We start from the raw sequence: 22,980 nt of genomic DNA, 5'->3' as shown, positions 1-22,980 counted from the left end.
CTACTTCCTGCCTGCCAGTGTTGTTGACAATGTAAGCATTAGGTCATCACATGCTGGGAGGTTTGACCTCAAGCAGGACTTAAGCTTCTTGAAGACCTTTGACCTTTAAACTTCAAAGCTTCTTCAGACTCAAGTGAGATGAAGTCGACCAATCGAGCGTCGGCGATCTAATGAGTAGTAACTGAAACAACAAGAGGGGGACGGGCCGCTGCAGAAGAACCTTGATGTAGAGATGTCAATCATGGAGGAGGCCAGATGATGATGATGGTGTTGATTCAAGAATACAACTTTATTTAAACCTGAGCTCTACATTGTTGTCCCTGTCAATCATAGAGGGACAAATTTCATGATATAAAGTTATCGTATTCAAATTTTCTCAATATAAAAGTATGTTAATCTAACAATGAAAACCTCTTCATGGAAAAACAGTGACATAAGAATATTAGATAGTTTAAACTTTCAAATGTTGAAGCTTAATTTATTTACTGAAATGTTCTTGTTTTGAAGGATTAGATTGTTTAATTATTGAATTCAATAGTTTCTATATAGAAAAGTAGAATTAGTTTTATTGATATATAGGGAGTTTTTTAAATTGAATAATTAAAAAAAGCTTTTTTCGTTACATACATTATTTGTTCCCATTATTGACCAATATTTCAGTTCAATGCTTTTTTTTAATTTGGGGACTTTTAAATTCAATCTAAAAATGTTATAATAGTGCCACCAGACGATACCAAAAGCCATTCATGCAACGTGCTGAGGTTCAGTAACTTGATTGGCTAAAATATTATCATTTTTCATTATATTTATTTAGTTTATTATTATTATTTATTGATTTAGTTTCAATATTGAATTTATTTAATTAAAGTATTATGAACAAATCTATGAAATGCTTTAAAAAACATTTGTAACTTTAAATTAAACTATTGAATATCCTGATGGTTACTATACTTCCATAAATAGCACTTTTATTTAGCTCATGATCTTAGTCATAAAAGCTCTGACATTTAAAAGGTTTTATTTTCTAAGAGTAAAAAATAACGTGTGTTTTAACGCCCTTGGAATAATGCAGTCTATGTGGGAGGAGGTGCGCCGCATGAATTCTCCTGCAGGGTCTGGGTTGAACGAAAGAAGAAAAAAAGACTTTAAAATTCAACTCTTTTATTTCAAGTTGAAAGTAGACATTTCCAGTGTTTATAGTTTGTGGTGTGACGTCGAGGTTCATTTACACATCTGGCCTTAGAAAACCTCTGTTGACCTCTGACCTCAGTGTGTGAGCGAGCGTCATCCAGCCGTGCTGCTGAAGCTTCCTTTTCTTGTGCCTGCAAAATATTCTCAGAGAAAAAAAACAAACCCATGCCGGGACTAGACTAGCTGATCTAACTGGGAGAACCACGGAGACGGGAAGCGATGCCAGAGGAACACTCATCTGGAGGCTGGTTTGAGCCACTAATACATCCAGAACGTACTACAGCAGTTGTGTAAATGACAGACGTACACCCAGAGTCACATGTACAGTTCACTGACCGTCCTAGTCTATGAGTTATATTGCACATGAAAGAAAATAAATACTTCTGAATGAAATGGATCACGCGTACAACAGATGCCTCTGAAAATAAACAAGTCAATAAATACAGACTTTGTTGTGTGTGTGTTTGTGAGGTAGAACTCAGAAAGATGCACCACGGAAGCATCATAGTAAGATGAGTAAGAGCACTTCAATGAAACTGTCAGAGGGTCACGTGGGGTCACCTCCGAGGTCGGATCCATTCAGATGAAAGTCTTCTGTCGACATCTTTTGGTGCCATTTTTCATGATTCAACAGACACACACACGTGAGTCAAAAACAAGATAGAAAAACAAGAGGGGCTCGTAAAAATACTTACAATCATTACAGTAAAAAAGCAAAGAAAACTTTCTACAAGAAAGATTTTTTAAAGAATCTTTGTTTTCACATGAAAATGTATGGAGGTATATCAACGCCATAAGAATATTGTATGATTGAATTTAAAATTTAAATATTGAAACTTGAAATTTTTTTATCAAAATGTTTTTGTTTTATAAGCATTGAATTGTTATTTTTTTTGAAAAATTGAACTCAATAGTTTCTATATCAAAGGTTGAATTTTATATTTTTTACACAAAGAGTTTGATATTCTTAATCCAATAATTAAAAACTTCATTTCTAAATTCAATATTTTTAAATTAAAAATGTAGCCTTTAACTTCAATTAAAAAGAAATTGGTAAAATAACCAATTCAACCTTTCAATATAGAAACTACTGAATTCAACTTTAAGAATTCAAGGCTTAGAAATAATGTCAACAAAAGAAAAGTTTTTTAACATTTTAAATGTTAAATTCAATTATTCAATATTTGATAACACTCATATATATCCATAAAAAATGTGCTAAAATCTACTGAAGTCATTCAAATGTCTCAACAACTGCTGATATCGAAGAAAGTGTATTTTTGGCTTATTTTAAGTATAAATTGTCTTATTTTATTTAACCATGAGACACATTCACCTAACAAGTCCAGAGAAGACTCATTTCAAGATATTAAGATGCAAAAACGACGCTTAAATTACTTGTTTATAGTTAAAAATTCTGCCAATGGAAACATTTTCTTGTAAATTCCTAAAGACAAGAACATCTTTTTCACTTGATTGGAGGAATTATTTACTATGTACAAGCAATTTAAGTCTTATTTTTGTCTTTAAATGTTTTAAATAAAGAGATTTTTATTGACTTGTCAGGGGAATGAGTCTCAAATTAAACCTTTTAAAACAGTATTTACTTGAAACAAGACAATTCAAAATAAAAATATTGTAACACAGAATGTTTGTCCGCAGACGTCAGCTCCTGAGCTCGCTTGCACCACATACACGTCAAACATACTCGCACAGGTGGTCATGAGTGGAGCGACAACCATCGACGGCAGCTTCAGTTCTGCACACGTGGAGTGATGTATTCCATGTGTGTGTGTGTGTAAGTGTGTGTGTGTGTGTTATCTGCAGCAGGCCAGAGCACCCAGAGAGGTGGTGCTGTCCAAACTGCTGTCCGTCTCTGAGGTCAAGGTGGGGTCACTGCTGGGGTCGGTGGGCTCGGTGGACATGGAGGAGACGTCATTGGCTGAGGAAGAGGAGGAGGTGGGCTGAGGGGGGCTGTCAATCACTGCTGCACCTGTGCTGCGAGAAACACACGTCAACGGACAGGTTTACGTGGGTCAGCAGGTCCACGGTTGGTACTGATCAAATCTTTTCATTGGGAAGAGCCTTAAGCTCCGCCCACGACTTGTAGCATCGTTGTTGACAAATGAATATCAGCATTATGTGTGGCAGGTGAATGAAAGTGATGCAACACGCATAAAAAACAATGTTTGTGACGAGTAAAAATAGTATATCAGCGACATCAGGATATTGAATGGTTTTAAAAGAAAAAACTATTCAATGCTTCTATAATGAAAAGTAATTTAAAATTAGATAGAGTTAGTGATTTAAGTTTTAATTCCAATAATTCAAAATATTTTTTTCTAAATTAAATATTTTTTATTCGTAGCTTTTTAAATTCAATATAATAATAATAATAATAATACATTTTATTTGAAAGCACCTTTCACAGGGGTTTCTTAAAATATTAAAATATATTTATATAAAAGTAATGACACATTTATACCAACATTTCTAACTACAATAGCTATATAATGAAAAAATATTGAAATAAAAAAATATATACAGTATATATGGGATCAATGTAACTCTGTGTGTAGAAATAAAGTCACTCGTTTTGAAAAACATTGATTTAAAAAAATGTAATCATAAAAAAAATGTAGCATTTAAAAATAGAAAGTATTGAATTAAATAATTCAATAATGCAATTTAATACTTAGAAACAAAGAAGATACCAATACAAAAATGTTAAGTTTTAACGATAAACATGTTTAATTCAATCATAGACACACAAATGAGGAGCCGTGATGCACATTTAAGATGCTAGTAAAAAAGTAAAAAAAGTGTAAATAACATTCAAAAATATATCATCACGTTCAAGGCTCCACCAACTTCAGCTTAAATAACTAAATGAATTACACAAGGAAAGGTGATCTTACGATACAGTTTGAGAACTATTTATTTAAAGTTTTTTTTAAAAGTCACTACCCCCCCTCTTACACTTACACTCATGACTCATTAACAGTAAAGAAGATATAGTGGGCCCTCATTTACTATGGGGTTATGTTCTGAGAAGACCCCAGCATTGAACAAAATCTGTCAAGTATTGACCATTTAATTCTCACTTGTTTAAATTAACAACATCAATTTAACAACATTGATTTGAACTTAACAAACCAAACATTGTATATGAGGCGTCATCCCTCTATGGAAACCCAAGCTCCCATGATGCTTTGCCGCCCAGCCAACCAATCCCACCTGTTGATGACTTTTAATTGAACTGTCCGTAGGTGTGAGTGTGTACGGATGGTCAAGCGAACCTCAGGGTGTCATGACGACGACTCACCTAAAGGAGACGGCTGCCCTCGTATCACGCCGTTTTTGTTCCACTCCTCCCACTCGCTCACTTCCTTATAGATCAAGTCTGCAGGAGGACACGAGTGAAAATGTTATTCAACACACTCAGAGAGAGACATCCTGGAGAGCATCAGGTTACTGAGTGAGACGGCAAGTTGTCTAAAAATGAGTGAGGGGTCATTATCAGCTGCTCAGGTTATCACTGAGCTCATGCTGAAACTGAGTCACACGTTATCATTGAAATGATAAATATAGATGTTTAAATGTTCACTCCAGGCCTCGTGTGTCCCTCAGAGTTACAACTGTTGACAAACATTTTACTCAAAAACATGGAAATATTCAACCAAAAATGGAAAACGTTGAGGTTTATAAAACAGATTCTTACCTTTCCACTCCTCCACGGTGTGTTCCCTCTCGTCCAGCTGTTTCTCCAGAATCTTGGGTGGAGGCTGAACCAAAGACAAAAAAGTCTTAAATGACTCCTTTCGGCTGATCAATATGTAATTCTGCGCGTCAACATACCGCTTCCACTTCCGCCGGGTCGTACCAAACATTTATGTAGGGGTGCTGCAGGGCTTCATCTACAGAGATCCGCTTGGAGGCGTCGATCACCAACATCTTGGACAGAAGATCTCTAGCCTGACTCGCTGAGAAGATTGAAAATATACGTGTGAACGTCAACAACAAGTCCATATATATATATATATATATATATATATATATATATATATATATATATATTTAATCCAATCATTTCTACATTTCAGCTTGATTTGGTTATTTTCTTATATAATTGAACTTTTTCTGCAAAGAAAGACCCAATAATTTCAGAAAATGAATACAAATTAATAATAAATGTAACTTTTTAAATTATTAAATAAATAAAATGTAATCTTTCACTATGAAAATAATTGGAAACAATTATTAAAAAAAATAAGATTCAGTGCCAGTATTTCAATTACAAAAAAGTTTTATTTGAAATGTTAAATTTAATATTCAATATTTTCATCATACTAATATACTTCCATTGAAAAGATTTGAAAGTGAAAAAAAGTACCTTTTAGTTTGTTGTGGTCAGAATCAGCTGGAAACAGAACATCCGGGAAGAGCTTCTCGAAGCTGTACCCGGCGTATCGCGGCCTGTTCTCCACATAAGTTCTCACTGACTGGTTTAGCTTCATGAGAAATTCCTGAGACGGGGTTCCTAGCTGCTCGATGACCTTGTTCCACTGGTCGATGTCTGAGTGTGGAGTTAAGAAGTTGCCAGAAGGAGCGAGGGTTTGAATGGAGACACGTCGGATGGAAACAAACTCGAACATGAAGTGATGGAGGAGAAGGATACGATCAGTGCCGGGGAACAACACACTTCCCCGGATCATCTCGGCCACTATGCAGCCCACTGACCATACATCGACTGGTGGAACATGATGACACGGACGTGGACATGCAAACAAAACAGTGACAAAGAAAATAAAACATCGAAAGAAAAGTCAGTGAAATGTTGATGAAAACATGCAGTCGAGCTTGATGGAGAATCATTGTGGTGTGATTTCATCCCAGTTTGTTTGTTTGATTGTAAACAATATCATCAGATTTTCATTTGGTGGAATAAATTAATTGATTTACAACGTACATCATTTATGTTTCTTTTTATAAATACTTAATAAACACAAATAAAAAAGCAAAACGGAAAAAATAATAATAATTAAACACTGTAATTCAGAACTTAACTTTCTAACTATTCTAGCAAAATATTTCTACATATACCCATATAAATATATATGTATTACCGAAAATAAATCTGTATATAGATACAGTATATCATTTTAATATAACAATAAAATGACTTACACATCTGTGTAAAAAATTATATATTAGAACTATTAAAAATGATATTAAAGTATAAAGTAAAATAATACAAATTCATAAAATAAGTAGATATCATAATATATTAATATACAGTACATAATACATAACAAACACTTTGACCAATTGTCTGTGTGTTTCAATCAAACCAAGCAAACATGGGGAGTGAAGACACACCTGACAGGTGAAGAACGTTCTTAAAGCTACGACGGTCAGTTCATGCCATTCATCCAAGTGAGCTGAAGACACAAGGATACAGTCCCGTCCCGGGAAAAGGATTTTATGTCGAACCATTTCAGCCAGTATGCAGCCCACAGACCAAATGTCCACTAGTAGAGTTAAACATGGAGTAAGTAAAGCACCAGGAAACACACGACAGGCCACACAACACTTCCTTACTTGGTGATGTCACATCCTGCAGTTACGAACTGATTTTATTCACCTTTTTTCAATATTAAATAAAACTCAAAATGAAGGATTTGAGGAAACTTTGTACCACAAATTAAACTTCAATGTGAATAAATACACAATATTTGTAAATTAGAGCTTTTTTAAAGCTTCTAAACATTTTGTCACTTCCTGGTCTGGCAACGCTTCATGATTGGCTGTTTTAAAATTTGTCATCAAACATAAATTGGTATCTTATTACAAAAGTGTAACCCTTAACATATATTAACATATTTTTATAACAACAACGTGTCCTCGAAACCTTATATTAAAGTTTGGCAACTGCAGGATGTGACATCATTACATAGGAAGTGTCGGGTTTCATACCTACAGCGTTCAGAAAAGTTAGAGAGAAAACTGTTACTCAAGTAGTGTTCTTTGGTGTTAGAATCACAGGACTGAGGAGACACTAACCGTTGGCCTGGTATCCCATGCCCAAGATGACTTCCGGTGCTCGGTAGTATCGCGTCACCACGTACGGAGTCATCAGGAGGCCGGTGGCTGCTGTCCTCGCCAAGCCGAAGTCCAGGATCTTCAACGTGCAGTCGGACTTCACCACTATGTTGCTGGGCTTCAGGTCCTGAGGCGAGAGAGACGGGTTCATGTTGAGCGAGAGAATCATGGCGTCGTTCAAGAAAGAAGGAACGGAGCAGGTCCTGCGACTACAGAGATAACCAACATCTTCTTCACTGCTCAGTGCAACGTTGTCAAGAAGAGAACAAATGCTGACAAGAAAGTTCCATCGTATTTGGGTCATGACCAAAAGATTATGACTACAAGCAGCTGTGCCACGAGAAGAACGACCTCTGGAGGGTTTCCCGAGGTAACATTGACAATTCAAAGTTGTTGTATTCTTGTCAATAGCTCCACAGGAACATTTATTGTTTTAATAAAAGTCTCAAATTCAAATACTTTATGTTGCCCCCTATAGAGGTAAGACATGTAGTGGGGGCGAAAAATAGTAACCATCAGGAGTACTGACGACTTTACCACCTCAGCCATGTTGACCCTAAGTAGCCTGGAGTCTTTCAAGAACCTAAAAATGAAGCACGATAATAGGGAATTCATTGAATGCCGGATTTCAAAAAGAAGAGGGTTGAGCTGTTTTTTTAAATTGAAAATAAATAGAACATTTTTAAGAATTTTTTTTTTTTTTTTTAATCGTAGAATTTAATAATTTTAGTTATTGAGAGGCTGAATTTGTTCATATTATTTTAAAATATTAACATGATTTCTATATTGAGAGGCTGACTTTTTTTAGGTTTTCAATTTAGAAAATTTCATATGAATTATTTTTTACACAAAGAGTTTGATATTGTGATTTAATGAATTAGGAAAAATATTTTTTAAATTCATTAACTCGAGCTACTTGATCGAACTTTCAGCCAATCACGTGACGCACACACAAGCATTTGATGATGTTGTAATTATACCAACATTTTAACTTTGAATTTAAAAGGCTACAACATGTTTACAACACAAACATGTTTCATTGAAAAAAAAAGAACTATGAGAATTAGAATATCAAAATATACAGTATATGTAAATGTATGTATTATTCAACAAAACAAATTTAACATTTCAATAAATAAATTATTTATTTATTTTAATTTTAAAGTAACCACATTTTTATCCAGCATGCTTTAACCTAATAAAAAAATGGGTTGACTATGTATCAAAGTTCTATGGTTTAATACTTTCAAGACGACTACAAAGGTTGTTGAGATTAAATCAGATGAATCTTTTCCACACTCGGACAAACATTGTTTATGATCTCAGGTGACATGTTGACTGGTCACATACTTGACTCTGCTCCAGAGCCATCTGTGAACCTGCTAGTGGTTGAATTCCCGCTCCAGTGTCAAGTGTCGCCGCAGCAGCTCGGAGGCTTTCTCTTACCCTGTGGATGATTCCGGCGGCATGGAGGTGTTTGATGCCACACAACGTCTGGTAGAGCAGGTAAGACAGCCGCTCGTGGTCCAGCTCCATTTGAATGACCTGGCACAGGTTGGCGTCCATCAGCTCCATCACCAAGTATCTGAGCAGCCAATCACGTCAATTACACGACAAATGAACAGAAAGTCTTCTCGCGTGGTTCACTTACACGTCTTGAAAGTCTTCTAGAGACTTCTGAGGCGTGAAGACGTTCAACAGGCCGATGATCTGTGGATCGATAAAGCAATTTTTATGACGTCGTATTGTTCTGCTCGAACCCAGTTCACTCACATTTTTGTGATTGACACATTTCATCAGGGCCAGTTCTCTGAACGCCCTCTTGGCGTGGGTTTGATTCTGGAACGGCCGACTCAGCTTCTTGATGGCAACATTCCTCTCCAGGTGTTGGTCGTACGCAGAGCTGCGACAGGAAATGGAGAATTGGAATCAGCTTAAATACGTTGTTATCTTTCAATGTCAAAAATGCAGTTTGTTAGAAAATGAACCAATATGCCGCTATCTTTGTCATAAGCTCCGCCCATTGATTCTAGGGCTGAACACTATGGACACAATTTGATATCGGAATATATCTCAGTATGTACCTCAATTTATTAAAGGAAATATCTTGAAGTTAATACTTAATAATTAATACACTAGGACAACATGACAAATACTTTTACCAAAAAATTAACATCGTAATACAAGAAGATGTAGAGAAGGCTGTGTTTTGATTATTATAAACTTCCTGTAATGAACTGTAATAAATTCACAAAAAATAATCATTTCAGAGAAAGAAAAAAAAGGAAGAAAAACAAGGTCATATACAATATACCACAACCAGTGAAAAGTGAATCCACAGTGCAATATTTTATCATCTTCAAAATATATAACATTTATAAAGTGATATAAAGTGATTTGGGAAGATGATTTAAGTAATGAAATGTTATTCATGGAGTCAAAAGAGTCAAATGATTCCTAATGAGTCATCAGAGTAAAGTCAGGTCATGACAAAAAAATGTTTTTGTAATCTCAACTCATGTCATACTTCTCACATTGTACTTGTCAAGAATTCTCAATATATTTATAAATATATAAAAACTAGAAAAACTGATAAGCGACAAAGACAGTCAACATCTGATGGAAAAATGTTGAATTAAAGTATATTTATATAAATGACTTAATTATTATTATTGTATCAATTCTGGTATTGTTTGTCTACTTCATGTGTGAGGAAGACACTTTTGGAGTAGAGATGTGTCGGTTTCAGGAACTTAACTCTGAATGAACACTGGCCCGGCCTTGCGAGATAAAGCCTCTTTATATCTGTTCTCCTGAGTTTTAATAAAGTGCTGGTGCGTTTGGAATGGTGCATAAAATATCAAGCTAACATGTCATTGTTTTAGAGAGAATTCAGACATGAACCATGGAGACATGTAAGAGACATGAAAGAGACATGTAAGATCTGTGTTCTTTCTCACTTGTGTACTTGTGTACAAGTAAATATTTGTGAGTTTGAACTAAATCAGGTGTCTGTTCAGCTCTAAGTTACAGATCTATGTTAGTTCTCTAATCGAACAACATCTGATCAATTTGTAGGAAGTGGAAATTATTAGTTTCTCTCTGAGAAAACCACTTGGAGTGGAAATAAACTAAAGCCGAAAAAATCAAGATTTCTACTGTAATGTCTAATGTATTTTTATTTTTTGTTAGATTTGGTCTTGTAAAATTGTTATCAAAAAGTATAGTTCGGGAACTGGTGTCGTAGTGAAGGTATCAGTATCTGTACCGGAGTCGAACATTTCAGATCAATACTAATACTAAGTACATTATGAAAAAGTGTCGAAACTCCTCACCATACGATTCCCTGGGCTCCGGATCCAATGGGTCTCAGGTTCTGGTACCGCTTCAGCACCAAGAAGGTTGAATCCCCAACATCCGTGCTGTAGAACTCTCTCTCTCTTTTGTTTTTGTTCATGGTGAATTCTTCTAAGAAGGACTTGTGTGCATCCAAAACTGTTCTCTGTGAAGAGACAATTAGTTAGTTTAGACATTTTGTCACCAAAGTCACATGACAATAACTTATTGTTATAATAAGTTATTACTTTATAAAATTCTGTCTGTCTGAAATGTGGACGAACGAGAGGTTACGAGCAAGAGTCCATTATGACTTTAATCAGCTGGAAGACAAAATACCTTTTTGAAGGTCACAAACCAAGCAAGGATCACGACATACCAGGGGTGTGACAAAAATATTGATACACTTAAATGTTGCATTGACTGTATTGATTTCACCTCTGTTTGAATTCAGTTCACTGATGTTAATCATTTAACAACCTTGTGAGTTTATTATGACAATTAAATAAAGTTCTTAAAAATAAAGCTAATATATTGTGGTTCCTACAGTACCGCTGTATATTGTGTCGTTGCTCCTGTATCATGATACGTATCGTATCGTCAGATTCTTGCCAATACATACCTAGTAGTTAATAGTTACTCAAGGCGTGTCTTGAAACATTAGAAGATACTACTATATAAGTGTCAACGTGACACAAACAAAAGACACCTCAGCGACTAATACGTTAATATTAGTATTTTTACTAACTACTATTTAGTATCTGAGTATTGTATCTATTTCAGCATCTTACATAAGCCGCCTCCCTCCCTTTCCGGACACACTTCCATATGAGGCTATCACAGCCAGACTGACGTGAGTCAGTGCTCCGTCTGCTGCTCTCACGTCACAGGCGTCCACAGCATCATCCTCCCTCAGTAGGAGACCAAACAGGCCACTTGTTTTTATGATGCAGCAGGACGTCCATTATAAATATGTGAATGAAACAACGAGGATTTATTTTTTCTTCCGCAATCCTCCGCCTCTCCTTCTGCTCCTACACTTGATGCTAATGCTTCTGCTGTGAAGCTGAAGTACTGCTGCGTCAACAAACTCTCCTGCAATCAATCACAGGTTGAGATGGAGAAAAGTGTGTCAGCTGCAGTATTTACAAGCCTCGACGCAGCATCTGCGGTCCGACATGGAGCTGAATATCTGTGATTAAAAAAGCTAAATCCCTGACTGCAAACGTTTGTTTGTTCAAGGTACTTTCTAGTGAAGGGATGCAGATTAAAGAGCAAGACAAAAAAACCTGGTTATAATTCTTAGATAAGTGTTCCGAAGTCGAGGAGGATCTTCTCCATCAGTGCCTCCACTTTAGAACAGCCTGCAAGGAGATTAGAGTCTGAATCTTCTTTTTAAAACACCCTGACTTTGATGTTTTAACACTTTACAGATAAACTAATGTCTTTTAACTCTTTTTAACGGTTGATTTTCTTGTTTTATTCTTCTGTGTTCATTTGAATACCTCATAGAATCTGTCTTGTTCGCTAGTGGTGTTAGAAAATAGATACACAAATATTGCGTTGTTTTTTGTTGTTTTTCTACAATACTGTATCAATATTCAACAGCACTCTCAATATATATTTATTTTTTCTTCACCTTTCCAAATCCTGTTTTAGTTTAATCTAAGTGTTTTGTTGGTTGAAAATATAATAAAAATGTGTACAAAATAGAATAATTCGGTTGTATTTACAATTATCTAGGTTTGTTAACAATAAAATCCTGCAAGATCCCGTTGATGACTGAGGATGAGAGGATACAGTGTTTGGACATGGTTTACGACTTTGTCAAGAGTTATGTGGTCTGTAAATTCTGCAACACCAGAGTCAAGTACTCGAAAATACTACAAATATATCCTTGTTCCTACAGTATCACTATATATCGAAATATCTTACCGTTGACATTGTATCGTATCGTGTCGCCAGATTCTTGCCAATACACACCACTACTACACACATTTTTCTCTGTGTGATGTTCTTAATGTCACGTAGAACTAAATCATCTTTGTTTTAAAATGGTGCTGCTTGTAACTAATGTCTAAAACAATGATTATTATTATTAAGATCTGAGTGTTAATGCAGACAAATGAAGCACATTATTGAACATTGAACAAGCGATAAGAGTGACTTGGAGCCACAATGAAAGAATTCACAGATAAGACTGTGAAAATCTTAATCACAGGTGTCAAACTAAAAGGAAGCTTAATAAATGCTACTTTCAAGGTCACGTGCCAAACAAAATATATTCAACATCACAGGAATTTTGATTGTTGTCCTTTCCATTTTTGAAGGCTTGCTAAATCCTATCCTAATTCTGAGTGTATTTTAAATATCAATGTAACTATCATAGGAAGTATTATTATTCACATCCATCATCTCTGTCTCTTATCTTATCTAAAACCCTCTTTATAGGTCAAAATATCTACAATGTCATGCAAGCATGTGTCCACAGCTGACTGACATGAAGCAGGAATGGAGCTTCTCTATCTGAGCCCAAACCGGTGAGATCACCTTGGATCTCGCAAGCACAGGTGGATCTTAACGCTGAGATCTAGAGAACGAGAAGATAAAAGTCCACATATTTGACAGAAGGCCCGCGCGAGCCGCTCAGTGCGCAGGTCCCGCCTGTCGGTGCAGAAATAACCCGACATTCGTGCCTCTATCCATCCTGAACCTGCTCCGCGATCAGCCTCGACAACACTCCCCGACACGACCCTCCCCCACGGCCCAAACAAAAGCACCTCTGAGCGGCGGAACCATCTTACCTCCCCGACCCGGACTCGAGATCTTCCCCGGAGGATCCAGCAGAATGTAGCGGCGCCGGAGCTGCGAGGCAATGGATCGGGTCGCCGGTAAATGGCGATTTATTCCGCGTAGCGTCTTAAAAATACATGACCTCACCAAGACTCGCTGCCTACGTTTCCATCTGCTGCGACTGACAGGCCAAGACGCGCAGCGCACAGTGCGCATGCGCTTCGGCCGAGCGCGTCACTGCTGTTCCTAAGAGACACACCCACCTTCTCCTCCATCCTCGCTTCCTCTCCTCCATCCTACACCCTTGTAGAGCTGCTGTTTCATAAGACTTTTGTCGTCATATCATGAGATACATTCACAGAAAAACATGTATTTAATGCCACTTTTATACATGTTTATATATTAGAGGAGGTCGGACATCATGTTATGACAATTGTATACATGTTTATATAATAGAGGAGGTTAAGTACATTGTGTAATGACTATTTTATGCATATTTATATACTAGAGGTCAGGACATCATGTAATGACTATTTTATACATGTTTATATACATCATGTAAGGACTATTTTATACATGTTTATTTATTAGAGGAGGTCAGAACATCATGTAAGGAATATTGTATACATGTTTATACATAAGAGGAGGTCAGGACATCATGTAATGACTATTTTATACATGTTTGTATATAAGAGGAGGTTAAGGACATCGTGTAATGACTATTTTATACATGTTTATATACTGTACATCATGTAATGACTATTTTATACACGTTTATTTATAAGAGGAGGTCAGGACATCATGTAAGGACTATTTTATACATGTTTATTCTTTAGAGGAGGTCAGGACATCATGTAATGACTATTTTATACATGTGTATATACTAGAGGTCAGGACATCATGTAAGGACTATTTCATACATGTTTATACATAAGAGGAGGTCAGGACATCGTGTAATGACTATTTTATACATGTTTATTTATTAGAGGAGGTCAGGACATCATGTAAGGACTATTTTATACATTTTTATATACTAGAGGTCAGGACATCAGGTAATTACTATTTTATACATATTTATATACAGTATTAGAGGAGGCCAGGACATCATGTGGGTTTTTATTAACCTTTATTTAAACAGGTAATCAGTATTTTATACATGTTTATATAATAGAGGAGGTCAGGACATAACGTGGGTTTTTATTATCCTTTATTTAAACAGGTAATCAGTATTTTATACATGTTTATATAATACAGGAAGTCAGGAAATCATGTATTGTTTTTATTAAACTTTATTTATACAGGTAATGACTGTTTTAGACATGTTTATATATTAGAGGAGGTCAGGACATCGTGTATTGTTTTTATTAACCTTTATTTATTTATATTAGAGGAGGACAGGACATCATGTAATGACTATTTAATACATGTTTATATATTAGAGGAGGTCAGGACATCATGTAATGATTATTTTATACATGTTTATATATTAGAGGAGGTCAGGACATCATGTAATGACTATTTTATACATTTGTATATACTAGAGGTCAGGACATCATGTAATGACTATTTTATACATTTTTATATATTAGAGGTCAGGACATCAGTTAATGACTATTTTATACATGTTTATATACAGTATTAGAGGAGGCCAGGACATCATGTGGGTTTTTATTAACCTTTATTTAAACAGGTAATCAGTATTTTATACATGTTTATATAATACAGGAAGTCAGGAAATCATGTATTGTTTTTATTAAACTTTATTTATACAGGTAATGACTGTTTTATACATGTTTATATATTAGAGGAGGTCAGGACATCGTGTATTGTTTTTATTAACCTTTATTTAGTTATATTAGAGGAGGACAGGACATCATGTAATGACTATTTAATACATGTTTATATATTAGAGGAGGTCAGGACATCATGTAATGACTATTTTATACATTTTTATATACTAGAGGTCAGGACATCATGTAATGGCTATTTTATACATGTTTATTTAATAGAGGAGGTCAGGACATCATGTAATGACTATTTTATACATGTTTGTATATAAGAGGAGGTTAAGGACATCGTGTAATGACTATTTTATACATGTTTATATACTGTACATCATGTAATGACTATTTTATACACGTTTATTTATAAGAGGAGGTCAGGACATCATGTAAGGACTATTTTATACATGTTTATTCTTTAGAGGAGGTCAGGACATCATGTAATGACTATTTTATACATGTATATATACTAGAGGTCAGGACATCATGTAAGGACTATTTCATACATGTTTATACATAAGAGGAGGTCAGGACATCGTGTAATGACTATTTTATACATGTTTATTTATTAGAGGAGGTCAGGACATCATGTAAGGACTATTTTATACATTTTTATATACTAGAGGTCAGGACATCAGGTAATTACTATTTTATACATATTTATATACAGTATTAGAGGAGGCCAGGACATCATGTGGGTTTTTATTAACCTTTATTTAAACAGGTAATCAGTATTTTATACATGTTTATATAATAGAGGAGGTCAGGACATAATGTGGGTTTTTATTATCCTTTATTTAAACAGGTAATCAGTATTTTATACATGTTTATATAATACAGGAAGTCAGGAAATCATGTATTGTTTTTATTAAACTTTATTTATACAGGTAATGACTGTTTTAGACATGTTTATATATTAGAGGAGGTCAGGACATCGTGTATTGTTTTTATTAACCTTTATTTATTTATATTAGAGGAGGACAGGACATCATGTAATGACTATTTAATACATGTTTATATATTAGAGGAGGTCAGGACATCATGTAATGATTATTTTATACATGTTTATATATTAGAGGAGGTCAGGACATCATGTAATGACTATTTTATACATTTGTATATACTAGAGGTCAGGACATCATGTAATGACTATTTTATACATTTTTATATATTAGAGGTCAGGACATCAGGTAATGACTATTTTATACATGTTTATATACAGTATTAGAGGAGGCCAGGACATCATGTGGGTTTTTATTAACCTTTATTTAAACAGGTAATCAGTATTTTATACATGTTTATATAATACAGGAAGTCAGGAAATCATGTATTGTTTTTATTAAACTTTATTTATACAGGTAATGACTGTTTTATACATGTTTATATATTAGAGGAGGTCAGGACATCGTGTATTGTTTTTATTAACCTTTATTTAGTTATATTAGAGGAGGACAGGACATCATGTAATGACTATTTAATACATGTTTATATATTAGAGGAGGTCAGGACATCATGTAATGACTATTTTATACATTTTTATATACTAGAGGTCAGGACATCATGTAATGGCTATTTTATACATGTTTATTTAATAGAGGAGGTCAGGACATCATGTAATGACTATTTAATACATGTTTATATATTAGAGGAGGTCAGGACATCATGTAATGACTATTTTATACATTTGTATATACTAGAGGTCAGGACATCATGCAATTACTATTTTATACATGTTTATTCTTTAGAGGAGGTCAGGACACCATGTAATGACTATTTTATACATGTTTATATACTAGAGGTCAGGACATCATGTAATGACTATTTTATACATGTTTATTCTTTAGAGGAGGTCAGGAAACCATGTAATGACTATTTTATACATTTGTATATACTAGAGGTCAGGACATCATGCAATTACTATTTTATACATGTTTATTCTTTAGAGGAGGTCAGGACACCATGTAATGACTATTTTATACATGTTTATATACTAGAGGTCAGGACATCATGTAATGACTATTTTATACATGTTTATTCTTTAGAGGAGGTCAGGAAACCATGTAATGACTATTTTATACATGTTTATATACTAGAGGAGGTCAGGACATCATGTATTGTTTTTATTGACATTTATTTATTTGTATTAGAGGAGGTCAGGATACCATGTAATGACTATTTAATACATGTTTATATATTAGAGGAGGTCAGTACATCATGTTATGACTATTCTATACATGTTTATATACTAGAGGCCAGGACATCATATAATGACTATTTTATGCATGTTTATATAATAGAGGAGGTCAGGACATCATATATTGTTTTTATTAACCTTTATTTATACAGGTAATGACTATTTTATACATGTTTGTATAACAGGGGAAGTCAGGACATCACTTGGGTTTTTATTAACCTTTATTTATACAGGTAATGACTATTTTATACATGTTTATATACTAGAGGTCTGGACATCATGTATTATTTTTATTAACCTTTATTTATACAGGTAATGACTATTGTATACATGTTAATATATTAGAGGAGGTCAGGAGATCATGTAATGACTATTTAATACATTTTTTATAAATTAGAGGAGGTCAGGACATCATGTAATGACTATTTTATACATTTTTATATACTAGAGGTCAGGACATCATGTAATGACTATTTTATACATGTCTATATACTAGAGGTCAGGATATCATGTAATGACTATTTTATACATGTTTATATACTAGAGGTCAGGACATCATGTAATGACTATTTTATACATGTTTATATACTAGAGGTCAGGACATCATGTAATGACTGTTTTATACATGTTTATTCTTTAGTTGAGGTCAGGACATCATGTAAATATTATTTTATACATGTTTATTCTTTAGAGGAGGTCAGGACATCATGTTTTTTTTATTAACCTTTATTTATACAGGTAATGACTATTTTATACATGTTTGTATAACAGAGGAAGTCAGGACATCATTTGGGTTTTTATTAACCTTTATTTATACAGGTAATGACTATTTTATACATGTTTATATAATAGAGGAGGTAAGGACATCATGTGGGTTTTTTTATTAACCTTTATTTATACAGGTAATGACTATTTTATACATGTTTATATAATAGAGGAGGTCAGGACATCATGTATTGTTTTTATTAACCTTTATTTATACAGGTTATGACTATTTTATACATGTTTATATAATAGAGGAGGTCAGGACAGCATGTGGGTTTTTTTATTAACCTTTATTTATACAGGTAATGACTATTTTATACATGTTTATATAATAGAGGAGGTCAGGACATCATGTATTGTTTTTATTAACCTTTATTTATAAAGGTAATGACTATTTTATACATGTTTATATAATAGAGGAGGTCAGGACATCATGTGGGGTTTTTTATTAACCTTTATTTATACAGGTAATGACTATTTTATACATGTTTATATAATAGAGGAGGTCAGGACATCATGTATTGTTTTTATTAACCTTTATTTATACAGGTAATGACTATTTTATACATGTTTATATAATAGAGGAGGTCAGGACATCATGTATTGTTTTTATTAACCTTTATTTATACAGGTAATGACTATTTTATACATTTTTATATAATAGAGGAGGTCAGGACATCATGTGGGTTTTTTTATTAACCTTTATTTATACAGGTAATGACTATTTTATACATGTTTATATAATAGAGGAGGTCAGGACATCATGTATTGTTTTTATTAAGCTTTATTTATACAGGTAATGACTATTTTATACATGTTTATATAATAGAGGAGGTCAGGACATCATGTATTGTTTTTATTAACCTTTATTTATACAGGTAATGACTATTTTATACATGTTTATATAATAGAGGAGGTAAGGACATCATGTGGGTTTTTTTATTAACCTTTATTTATACAGGTAATGACTATTTTATACATGTTTATATAATAGAGGAGGTCAGGACATCATGTATTGTTTTTATTAACCTTTATTTATACAGGTTATGACTATTTTATACATGTTTATATAATAGAGGAGGTCAGGACAGCATGTGGGTTTTTTTATTAACCTTTATTTATACAGGTAATGACTATTTTATACATGTTTATATAATAGAGGAGGTCAGGACATCATGTATTGTTTTTATTAACCTTTATTTATAAAGGTAATGACTATTTTATACATGTTTATATAATAGAGGAGGTCAGGACATCATGTGGGGTTTTTTATTAACCTTTATTTATACAGGTAATGACTATTTTATACATGTTTATATAATAGAGGAGGTCAGGACATCATGTATTGTTTTTATTAACCTTTATTTATACAGGTAATGACTATTTTATACATGTTTATATAATAGAGGAGGTCAGGACATCATGTATTGTTTTTATTAACCTTTATTTATACAGGTAATGACTATTTTATACATTTTTATATAATAGAGGAGGTCAGGACATCATGTGGGTTTTTTTATTAACCTTTATTTATACAGGTAATGACTATTTTATACATGTTTATATAATAGAGGAGGTCAGGACATCATGTATTGTTTTTATTAAGCTTTATTTATACAGGTAATGACTATTTTATACATGTTTATATAATAGAGGAGGTCAGGACATCATGTATTGTTTTTATTAACCTTTATTTATACAGGTAATGACTATTTTATACATGTTTGTATATTAGAGGAGGTCAGAAGCATATGCACATGAAGAAAAGAATAAAGGTGAAGAAGACGATAATGACAAAGACAAAGAATGAGAAGAGGTTGACGAGGAAGATAAGGATGATGAAGAAGAAGAAAAAGAAGAAGATAAAGATGAAGATTATAATGAAGAAGAAAATAAGAAGATGAAGATGGAGATGGAGATGGAGATGGAGATGGAGATGGAGATGGAGATGGAGATGGAGATGGAGATGGAGATAAAGATATAGATAAAGACAAAAAACAAAGACAAAGATAAAGATAAAGATAAAGATAAAGATAAAGATATAGATAAAGACAAAAAACAAAGATAAAGATAACGATAAAGATAAAGATAAAGAAGAAGATGAAGATGAAGATGAAGATGAAGATGAAGATGAAGATGAAGATGAAGATGAAGATAAAGATAAAGATGAAGATGAAGATGAAGATGAAGATGAAGATGAAGATGAAGATGAAGATGAAGATGAAGATGAAGATATACATCAAGAACAAGATCAAGACGCAACGATTGACACTAGGACTGTATCGTGTAGTAATGTTACTCTGTAACTCAATGGTTTTCTACTGCATATATGAGTATTTATAGAATATATAGGAGTTCAGAGATGAGAATCAGCACCTCTAATTCTGAGGCTGAGACACACACACACACATGGCATGTAGGTGGTGGAACTTGAGTGATGGATTTCTTCCAACAGTTTAATTCAATAAAAAGGAGGCAATAGTTTATCTCTTAAATGTTTTATATTATCATAAGTCAATTTGAGATTTCACCACTTGATTGTTGATGAGAGACAAACTCATGGCTCTGGGGCAAAATAGTCATTTAGTCATTTTGTTCGACCCACTGGATGGTTGGCTCAAAAAGTATATTAAAGTTCATGCTTATATGGTGACTTATAAAGATAGCAGTGTTTAAGATAAGATAAGAGACGAGGTGATAATGTGAGATAAACTGAAATTTTTGAGTGAAAAAAAACATGTAATTTAGATAAATTGAGCTCCAAAGAATGATAAGACAATATCATACTTCCTGTTACATTAATATAGTTTGTCCTTCGACATTGACTGCTAAAATATTTTGTATGATCGACTCGACTATCACGCATGTCTTAGAGCTTCATTCAAGAAGTCAAAGATTCCAAAATTATACGCAAGTCATGTATTCAAAATGAACATGATTATGAGGTGTATCATAGTTTACCAACGAAAAATACACAAAAACATATTCTACAAACAAAAATATTAAACAAAGAAAAATTGAACTTGTCTATATTTTAAACTTGTTTTAGCGGAAGATGCTAGGCTAGCAGCCTAAATCTGACACTGACATTAATAGACAAATATAGACTTGTTTATGTTTTTTCTGAACAATTTTTCAATACAAGATGTAAGTAAGTAAGGTAGTAAGTAAGTAATTTTTATTTATATAGCGCTTTTCCAGACCAGGGTCACAAAGCGCTTAAACAATCAAAACAATATTCAATAAAGTATATACTTTAAAGGTCAAGATAAAACTGATAACACAACAGGAGTTTGTTACAGTCGAGCTGTATGGAGGTATTTTAATGTATTTAAGTTTATTTTTGGACAAACACGGGGATGAAGCTCAATTCACTACATTAAAAGGAACATTTTTGTCTATAATTCGAAAAAAGAAACATATAACTCTGAAAATAATCCCAACCCCAACAATCTGTGAATTTGGGGAGAACTATCACTTAAAGTTATCTCATATCATTACAATCTTAAACTGTACATCTGAAGCATGACTTTAAGTGAAGCCAGATGATAATAACAACGTTATAAACGGCATCTTCACAGGGTATCATGGTACAGAAGTGTTCTAAAGCATGTTCTGCGTCTTTAAATGAGTGGCAGAGGTTCTAAGGTTGACGAAGGTAAACTCACAGCAAATTAGGTTAAAACTTGATTTGATTCGTGGAGGAGAAATAAATAAATAAACACACATATAAGTTCTGATGCAATACATAACATGTCCAGTGCGGTATGTCCCACATGAGGCGACACCATGGGGATCATATGACACATTCTGCAGAAAACCTTCTTCAGCTCCTGCACGTTACGGCAGGTTTTACCCTCTCCAGAGAGGACGCACCAGGAGCCGCATCTTCCTGACGTCCCGGATCATGGCAGTTATTCATGCCTGCGCACAGACCCCGGGGCCCGCATGAGGAGGAGGAGGAGGAGGAGGAGACGAAGAGGAGCATCGCGCAGTAACGTGGATCGACCCCCGCAGAGACTTCAGGACCCTCACTACTACTACGGCTTCTTACCCCGTGTTCGAGGAGGGACCGCAGTGTTAGGATCATCGTGAGGCAGCAGCCGAGCTTCGTCCTTCCTCCGGGCGTGTGTGTGTGTGTGTGTGTGTGAGTGTGTGTGTGTGCAGCACCTACTGTCTCCACCGCACCTTGCGGGCGTCAGACGGATTAGGTGAAGCTCTGATCGCACGAACTCCTGGTGGCACTGACCCGTCCGAGTGCTGATCCACTTAGGTGTTCAGAGGCGAGCAGGACTAAGAATAGCGACCATTCCAGCAGAAAGTTTCAGAGCCTCAGCGTGGCTGCAGACGGACGAGGATCTGTGAATGTCATCCGTGTTTTCTACCTGAAGGAGAGACGCCTGCGATGATCGAGGGGATTCTTCTGGATCCGAGGTGAAGGGAGGAGAGTCCAGACATCTCACCAGGTAGGACGTGTTCCTCATCCCTGCTGCTGCATGAGCTCCATCTCTCACACACACACTCACTGTACTGTGGACCAGAACCAGAGGGTCCTTCAGCCGGGCCTTTACTAAACACACACTTCCACGTTCATTCCTGCTGGAAGTTGACTGTGATGGAATGTTCTGTCCTTAATTCCACGAGTGTCCTCTAGAGCCAGGTTTCACACCCACGCTCGTGTCTTCTCGTCCTCAGCACCTCCAGACGTCATGACCCAAAAGATCAACATGTTCCAAAAGTTACAGGAGAAAAACATTTACACACGTGTTAAACATACATGTTTGTGAAATAGATTATAACTTATGAAACACCTATAAT

General features: G+C 34.6%; 1 protein-coding gene across 2 annotated transcripts; it reads right to left on the bottom strand.

Moving 5' to 3' along the window:
• Positions 1 to 1,144: 1,144 nt before the first annotated feature.
• On the bottom strand, positions 1,145 to 22,261 carry mapk8a (mitogen-activated protein kinase 8a). 2 transcript variants are annotated; one of them, XM_087802720.1, is made up of 12 exons: positions 22,217 to 22,261; positions 10,629 to 10,795; positions 9,067 to 9,196; positions 8,945 to 9,003; positions 8,740 to 8,878; positions 7,255 to 7,420; positions 6,651 to 6,722; positions 5,585 to 5,767; positions 5,050 to 5,174; positions 4,913 to 4,976; positions 4,517 to 4,594; positions 1,145 to 3,184 (listed from the first exon to the last, which is right to left on the bottom strand). In XM_087802720.1, exons 1-12 carry the CDS (start codon positions 22,250 to 22,252, stop codon positions 3,009 to 3,011), a joined length of 1,395 nt encoding a protein of 464 aa, XP_087658846.1. In that variant the 5' UTR covers positions 22,253 to 22,261; the 3' UTR covers positions 1,145 to 3,008. The 2 variants fall into 2 exon arrangements, with proteins under 2 accessions (XP_087658846.1, XP_087658847.1); XM_087802721.1 differs by lacking the exon at positions 6,651 to 6,722 and adding an exon at positions 5,870 to 5,941.
• Positions 22,262 to 22,980: the final 719 nt, after the last annotated feature.

Source organism: Callionymus lyra, chromosome 11, assembly GCF_982586985.1.
Source record: "Callionymus lyra chromosome 11, fCalLyr1.hap1.1, whole genome shotgun sequence".
NCBI lineage: Eukaryota > Metazoa > Chordata > Actinopteri > Syngnathiformes > Callionymidae > Callionymus > Callionymus lyra.
This window is presented reverse-complemented; position numbering and strand designations above follow the sequence as displayed.